Here is an 8,173-nt window from a genome sequence, read left to right as displayed (position 1 = left end):
AAGGTCCATTTCACCACAAAAACCTATCTTACGGCAAAAAGAGGGTTTAATAAAAAAAATTTAGAACACGTTTTTTGAAAATAGTGTTTGATAAAAAGAATTAAAAAACGCCTTCAAAATCCATCTTACAGCGATAAGGATCCATCTTACAGCGTATATCCATCTTACGACAAAAATTAGGGTTTACTAAAAATTTATAACAAGATTTTTTAAAATAATTTTTGATAGAAACAAAAAAAATGTTTAAAAATCCATCTTACAGCAAAAAAAATCCATCTTACGGCGACAAAAAAACAAAAAGTTCAAATTTTTAATTAAATAAACACCTTATTAATATTTGTCAATAAATTTATTTAAAAATTAAATGAATATACAGTATTTACAATTATTTTAAAATCTAATTAAAAATTGACTCATAAAAATAAATATTCCTCAGCAAAATAAATTTAAAAAATAGCTAGGAACGATTTAAATTATCTTCAGTCATCGATAATAAAAACTTAATATTAATTTAAATAAAAAATAAAAAAAAAAAGTACCCTTAACTATTTACATAAAAAATAAATAAATTCTAGTAAGTTAGAGTTAAATTGACAGTCTCTAAAAATTAAGCAAAAACCTTAAAAAGTAACTTATTTTTCAAACTAATTAATCATTATCTCTATTATTATCTCTAGTCTACAAACTAAAGTTATTAAATAATGTATTACGATCGATTACGATGCCTCGCAGATCTATGTCTATGACTACAGTCGACGTAAGTCACGGCCTCTTCATTTACGACGCGAACGTAACGAGAACAGGCTCTAAAGAAGAGTGCAGGGACGCGTTGGTCTGTAAAAAATCAATTAACTATCATTATTAATTAATTGTTATTAGTCCAAAAAATTAATTAAATAATTAATTTAAAAATACTATTCACTAAAAAACCATGCAAAGAAAAGCGGTGGTTAAAATTAGCTAAAACAAGCGTTAGAGGTTAGCGCACACACTCACATGCCTTGTTATCTGAGTTTTCCTCTTGGCAGCCATCCCTCTGGATAAAAAGTTCCGGTTTTAGGGGTCTGCCATCTTGGTCTTCAACTTGGACCACCAGGCCGTGGTTATTAGTCCCGCTAGTTACTCTGGGAGCTTGCCTCCAGTATCTTAAAGCTTGTCTCACGTCCAAGGCAAGATGGCTGCCTTCTGAGGTTAGGGGCGTCACTACGCTGTCCATTAGCTTTTTCTTTGCTAAAAAAAAAAAATTAATTTTGTAATTTATTAAATTTTTCCTTTATTATCTATATTTTAATAGTTAACTCTTTGGTAGCGAGAAGATTTAGCGACTACGCGCCACCTGTTGGTAGTTTTTGGTACTAACTTTAAAAAAAACTCTAAAAAAAATTATATATGGACATATTGGATCTTATTAAGGTAGATATGATCATATAAAGTCGTATAAGACCATATATAATTAAAAATGTTCTAATATGGAGATATCTGACCTGATATAGCCATTAAAATTTTTTTTTCTTATAAATAATTTATAATTTGTATTATTAGAGAGTTTCAAAAGCTTAAATATGGATTATAAAAATTTGAAAAAGAAATTATCTATATTTTATAAATTAACTCTCTAGTAGGGAGAAGATTTAGCGACCATGCGCCACCTGTTGGAAGTTTTTGGTACTAAGTTTAATAAAAAAGTTTTATTCAGTTATATTGGGTTAGATATGATCATATCAAGTCATATGAAGTTATATCAAGCCATATATACCCAGAAGAGTTATAATGTGGACATATCTAACCTGATAAAGCCATTAAAAATTTTTTTCTTTTATAAATAATTTATTATTTCTATTATTAGAAAGGTTTGATGGTTTGAATTAAAATTATGAAGGTTTGAAAAAGAAATTATGTATATTTTAAAAGTTAAATTTCTAGTAGGGAGAAGATTTAGCGACTATGCGCCACCTGTTGGAATTTTTTGGTACTAAATTTAATAAAAAAGCTAAATATGGACATATTAGGTTAGATATGATCATATTAAGTCATATGAAGCCATATTTAACCTTATATAACCAAAAGTGTTCTAATGTGGACATATTTGACCTTATATAGCCATTAAAAGTTTTCTTTCTTATAAATTAATTATAATTTGTATTATTAGGAAGGTTTGATGGCTTGAATAAAAATTATGAAGATTTGAAAAAGAAATTATCTATATTTTAAAAGTTAACTTTCTAGTAGTGAGAAAATTTAGCGATTATGCGCCATCTGTTGAAAGTTTTTCAAACTAACTATAATAAAAAAGCTATCTATGGAAATATTAGGTTAGATATGATCATATCAAGTTATATTTAACCTTATATAACCAAAAGTGTTTTAATGTGGACATATTTGACCTAATATGGTCATTAAAAATTTTTTTTTTCATAAATTTTCTATAATTTGCATTATTAAAGAGGAATAATAATTTGAATGAAGATTATGAAAATTTGGATATAAATTATCTATATTTTAAAAATTAACTCTTTAGTAGTGAGAAGATTTAGCGACCATGCGCCACCTGTTGGGAGTTTTTGGTACTAAATTCTATAAAAAAGTTATATATGAGCATATTAGACTATATTGGATTAAATATGATTATATAAAATTACATGAGACCATATTTAACCAGAAATGTTCTAATGTGGACATATCTGACTTAATATAGCCATTTAAATTTATTTAACAATTTAAAATGACTTACATCGATATTTTTTTAGCGATCTCATATAATAATAAATAGAAATCCTAATTTTCTTTTCTTCTCCATCCTCTTCTTCCGAGGGACTACTAGTAGTTGCTAAAGTCTCATTTTGAGGAAGTTTAAACAACCTTAACTTCGCAGCAACAATATGTTCCTCGGCTGTTAAATTAAGTTGAAAGAACATGTTCATCGAAAAAGGATCAGTCCAGGATTCAGCGTCGGTATTTTTAGGAATTTCACCTGAAATTTAAAATAATTTATATTAAAAAATTCAAACGTTTTATTAAAAACAAACTCGAAAACTTACAAGTTGGCGTAAACATAGTGAGTCGCTCCCTCTGGACCTGATGGTCAGTAGAGGAGAGATTAAACCGGCCGGTCATCGCCAGGACCCGTAGTTTTATGTCCTCGATGGCCTTCTGTCCTTGGCTGTTGACAAAACCGTAATTAGGTTATAAATCGGTATTAATTTTCAGGGTTTGAGGATTAACTACTCAGACATGCATAAAGATAAATAACTTGAATGAATGTTAACTAACAAGTAAGCGTGAGACTTTTAAATCGGCAACCGTGTCTTATTGTCGATGTATATATGTATGTATGAGAGGTATGAATGGTCAGTGACCCAGACAGCCGCGTGGCCAGAGGCGCTACTCGTTATTATTACGATCTAGACGGCGGCTAGACAGGGAGAAACGTCAGCAGCACCCGATTCCCTTGACTGTCTGTCTGTTTCTCTGATGTCCAGCAGTCTCCGTCTCAGTCTCAGTCTCTGTTTGCTCTCACTTCCTTTCTCCTTTAATCTCTCGAGGCCTCAAACTCTTTTTCAACCTCCTCAATCTTCATTTGCAAGGTAATTTACTCCCATAATTATTTATCTCCGGGTTTTTGTCTCATTCACGGGAATTTCCAGAATTTTAACAAATCGCCGACGATTTCTCGGTAATGATAAGAGATACGGAAAAAACTAAAGATACTTTTTTTGTAGAGCGTTAAATTTAGAAGAAAATGACACCAGTTAGATATTTTTATCTTAATTAATTTTCAAGTTACGAATTTTTAAAATTAAAATCCTTAAATTCTAGAATTTTTGAGGACTGTTCCTAAAATGCCGATTTCTAGGTAACGAATAGAGATACGAAAACAAAAGTATACGCCTTATTTGGAGAGCGTTAAATTTAGAATACAATTATGCCAACCAAGAATTAAAAAAAAAAATATTTGCCAAGTTATGAATTTTTAAAGTTTGAATTTTTTGAGGATTTTGAGGACTTTGAGGCATCGGTACAAAACTGCCGATATCTACGTAACGATTAGAGATACGAATAAATTCAAAGACCTTTTTTGTAGAGCGTTAAATTTAGAATACAATTATGTCAACCCAGAATTTAAAAAAAAATTTATTTTTTAAGTTACGAATTTTTTAAATTAAAATCTTAAAATTTCTGAATTTTTTAAGAATTTTTGAGGACTGTTACAAAAGTGCCGATATCTAGGTAACTATTAGAGATACGATAAAAACTAGATGGCCTTTTTGTAGAGCGTTAAATTTAGAATACAATTATAACAACTCAGAATTTAAAAAAAATTTATTTTTTAAGTTATGAATTTTTAAAGTTTGAATTCTTGAATTTTTTGAGGATTTTTAAATATTTTGAGGCATTGGTACAAAAGTGCCGATATCTAAGTAACGATTAGAGATACGAAAAAAACCAAAGATACCTTTTTTGTAGAGCGTTAAATTTAGAATATTATTATGCCAATCCAGAATTTTTAAAGAAATTACTTTTCAAGTTACAAATTTTTAATAATATTTGAATTCTAAGCGAAAATTTATATTAGGTCATATAAAAAAAATTTTGAATATTTTTTTCAGTCTAAAGCTTCAGATGCAAAATTATTCATAATTTCTACTACAAAAACTGTAATTAGTGTTTTTTTACTGGTTTATTGCGAAAAAATTGGTTATTTCCTAAAAAATCTATCAAATTTCATGACCTTGAAATTACCTAACAAAGAAAACTTTTTCTGTAATTAATTTACAGCGATCGCCTTTTTTGTGCATCTATTTTGAAGTATCTAGTACCTTTTCCTGTAATAATTTATAGTAAAAATAATTAAAAAAGCCACTGAAAATGAAACTGAAAAAAAAAAATTTTTTTTAAGTTTGAATTTTTTGAGGATTGAAGCATCGGTACAAAAGTGCCAATATCTTGGTAACAATTAGAGATACGAAAAAAACTAAAGATACCTTTTTTGTAGAGAATTAAATTTGCAAGAGAATAAAATAAGCCCGGTATTTTTAACTCGATCAGTTGATAAGCTACGAATAAAAATCAGTGAAAAAAAGGAACGTAAATATGTTGAATTACAAAAAATGTCGACATAACACTTGATTCAATGCACGCGCGTGTCAATCTCGTCGCGCCGGGCATTCTACAACATTGCGTCGCGTACGTGACCCGTCTGGTACCTGTCTGGGTACTATACGCAAACGTGTGTACACATCTGCAGACTCTCTTCTTAAACCGGCGAGATTTCAAATCAGACAAACTACAAACATAACACTAATAAGTAAGCCATTCAACAAAAATTTAATATTAGACCCGAGGAGGAAGTGACCCACTTCTCCGTTCGCCAGGAGAAATTAGATGTCACCATTATTTTGGCGCGCTATTTATTTTAAGTTAATTTTAATACTTTGAGATTTGTATTATTTATTTTTATTTTAATGGGTAATTTAAGATTTATTGTTTAAGAGAAGAGAGAGTAGAAGATAACTACGCCAATGTCGGGCACGAATGCATTTTCAAGTCTAGACTTAATAAAATAAAAGAAACGCCAACGAGCATGTACGTCGCGAAAGGGGCAACAAGCCGAGAAATATAAGGTGGGGACTACAGTTACGTTATTATATTATCTTTTGTTAAATAAAAGGGCACGTCAATATTTTGTTTTGTTTTTTTAGGAACTAATTTTAAGAATGGTAAAATTTTTTAAGAAAAAAAAATTTTTTTGTTAAAAAAAATAATGACAATAATAAAGCGCATATTTTAAAAAAAATTAATTTTATAAAAAATTTATTTTTGGTAAAAATAAAATTTTTATGGGTTAATTTTTTGATAAAAAATTAAAAAAAAAAATTTTTTTTTTTTATTAAATAAAAAAAAATTATTCTTAATAGATGCTGTAAATACTAATTAAAAAATTTTTATTTTTATTTTAAAAAATAAAAATTTTTAATTTTTATCAAAGAAAAACAAAAAAGATTGTTAAAAATTTTAGATCGCAAATAAGGAGCTAAAAAAAAGTATTTTTACATAAAAAGCAAAAAATTGATTAAATTCTATAAATTAAAAAAAAATTTGTGTTAAAAATATTAATGACAATAATAGAGCGAATATTTGGAAGAAAATAAATTTTATAAAAAATGAATTTTTGGTAAAAATAAATTTTTTTGTGTTAAAAAAAATAGTGACAATTATGGAGCGCATATTTAAAAAAAAATAAATTTTTTAAAAAATGAATTTTTAGTAAAAAGAAATTTTAAGTCAATTTTTTGATAAAAATTTTTTTTTTCAAAATTTTGATTTTTTATTAAATAAAAAAAAAAATAGAAAAAAAAAATATTGACAATAATAGAGCGTATATTAAAAAAAAAAATGAATTTTTAGTAAAAGTCAATTTTTTGATGAGAAAAATTTTTTTTTATTAAATAAAAAAAACAAAATTATTGTTAATAAATGCTGCAAAAACTAATTAAAAAATTTTATTTTCAAAACAAAAATTATAATTTTGCATTAAAGAAAAAAAAAAAGAGTGTTAAAAATGTTAGATCGCAAATACGAAGCTAAAAAAGCGTATTTTTAAATAAAAGCCAAATTAATAAAACTGTAAATATTATTAAAAAAGTATGATTAAAAAGCGCAAATTTCCAACCAAAAGTTTTCAAGCATTAAAATTTTGGCCAAACTTTGATCCAAAATTCAGCTCTTAAATAAATTTTACCAATTAAAAAACTGTTTAAAAATAGCGATCAAAATTTTCCATAAAAGCTTAGATCCTCAAGCAAAAAAAATTCCTTCAAAACAAAACCCTGGCAAAGCTCCAATTTTAAAAATAGCAAAAAGTATCTGGCATTGAGCCTCCAAAAATACCAGCAAAAAGCACTGAGAGCCAAGCTTACCTATCGAAGCCCGAGTGATTCCCGCTAGAAATTAAAAATACAATTATCACAAGTCCTCCTTAGTACCTCCAAAACCCTCCAAAACCCTCCCTTAAATCTCTACTTACTCTCTCCGATGAGCCAGCGCCAATTGCTGATAGGCGGACAAATTGGCATTGTCAACCTCCTGATCCGCTGCATAATCCCCAACCTCCTCCTCCTCTTCCTCCTCCTCCTCCTCCTCCTCCTCCTCCTCCTTAGACTCCTTAGACTCCTGGAGGATCTCCTGATCCAAAGCCTCCGGAATTACTCGGTAAACATCGTCTTCCACCCATTCTAACCCTTCGTATTCCCTTCTTGTCAAATTAGCATCATTTTCATTAGAACGATTCCCAGGAAATAAACCTAATCCCGATCTAGCTTCAGAAGTGCTCCCTCCTGAATCTAAATTAGGAAGAGCACCTCCTAAATCACCTTCTTGATCTTCCGTTTCATTAAACCTAATTTTAAACACCACGTGGGGCTCCATTGCTTTATCAAAAGCCAAGTGTTCATTTTCCGGCTCTACCTCCTGAATTTCCTCCTTTTCTTCCTCCATTTTATTCGCTAAAGTTTCATAATCCAAAACAGCTTGCCTGTTGTACTCTTCAACGTCAACTCCGTCAGAATCTTCGAATTTTTCGGTAGAAAAATTCTCCTTAGACAAAAAATTGTCCTCTTTTTTAGCAAGTTCTCTTTCACGAATCTCCAAAACTTCTTCTAAGCTATAATTCAAGCTCCTTAAAAGCAACAAATCTCCATTGCTAAGCTCGCCGGTAATTATCTTAAAAATTGCCTTTTCAAGCATCGATTCCAATGTTTTAGTACTAAAAGGAGTTATTTTCTTATCTGAATTAAAACTCGCGGGTCTTGAGCACGCGCACGTGACAATTGTCAGGATAATTATCACTTTAATCATCTTGAAAGCACTTTAAAACTTTAGTTAAAATTAATCACCATTTTTTTTCACAATTAGAAATTAAAACAAACGTTTCAGGAGGTAATGTTGACGGTGCGAGATGTTCGGCTCAACTGAGACCGCCGGTGTAAGTATCAAAGCATAAGTATAGGTACGTAGTCACGCGTAAATTAAAAGAGGTATTTATATATATATTTTTTTTAGTTAATATTTAAGAGTTTAAAATTAAGAATTAAAGGATTGAGATTTTTTTTAAATGTTAAAATTAATGTTTTGAGGATAAGGAGGTTTGTTTTGATTTGAGAGAGTGGATGCGATT

At 29.1% G+C, this 8,173-nt stretch overlaps 1 protein-coding gene across 3 annotated transcripts; it reads right to left on the bottom strand.

Moving 5' to 3' along the window:
• Positions 1-334: 334 nt before the first annotated feature.
• On the bottom strand, positions 335-7,983 carry LOC123268450. Of its 3 annotated transcripts, none has more exons than XM_044733500.1 (6): positions 7,025-7,982; positions 6,918-6,941; positions 3,039-3,160; positions 2,732-2,971; positions 997-1,230; positions 335-834 (listed from the first exon to the last, which is right to left on the bottom strand). In XM_044733500.1, exons 1-6 carry the CDS (start codon positions 7,852-7,854, stop codon positions 707-709), a joined length of 1,578 nt encoding a protein of 525 aa, XP_044589435.1. In that variant the 5' UTR covers positions 7,855-7,982; the 3' UTR covers positions 335-706. The 3 variants fall into 3 exon arrangements, with proteins under 3 accessions (XP_044589435.1, XP_044589438.1, XP_044589436.1); XM_044733503.1 differs by having other exon boundaries at positions 1,001-1,230; positions 7,025-7,981; XM_044733501.1 differs by lacking the exon at positions 6,918-6,941 and having other exon boundaries at positions 7,025-7,983.
• Positions 7,984-8,173: the final 190 nt, after the last annotated feature.

Source organism: Cotesia glomerata, linkage group LG7, assembly GCF_020080835.1.
Source record: "Cotesia glomerata isolate CgM1 linkage group LG7, MPM_Cglom_v2.3, whole genome shotgun sequence".
Lineage (NCBI taxonomy): Eukaryota > Metazoa > Arthropoda > Insecta > Hymenoptera > Braconidae > Cotesia > Cotesia glomerata.
This window is presented reverse-complemented; position numbering and strand designations above follow the sequence as displayed.

Excerpts from the sequence above, each read along its gene's own strand:
- LOC123268450 (XM_044733500.1), bottom strand. The coding sequence starts at position 7,854 with ATGATTAAAGTGATAATTATCCTGACAATTGTCACGTGCGCGTGCTCA. Across the intron at positions 3,161-6,917 it reads AATCACTCGGGCTTCGATAG|CCAAGGACAGAAGGCCATCG; the intron begins GTAAGCTTGGCT and ends TTTTGTCAACAG. Across the intron at positions 1,231-2,731 it reads ATCGCTAAAAAAATATCGAT|CAAAGAAAAAGCTAATGGAC; the intron begins GTAAGTCATTTT and ends TTTTTTTTTTAG.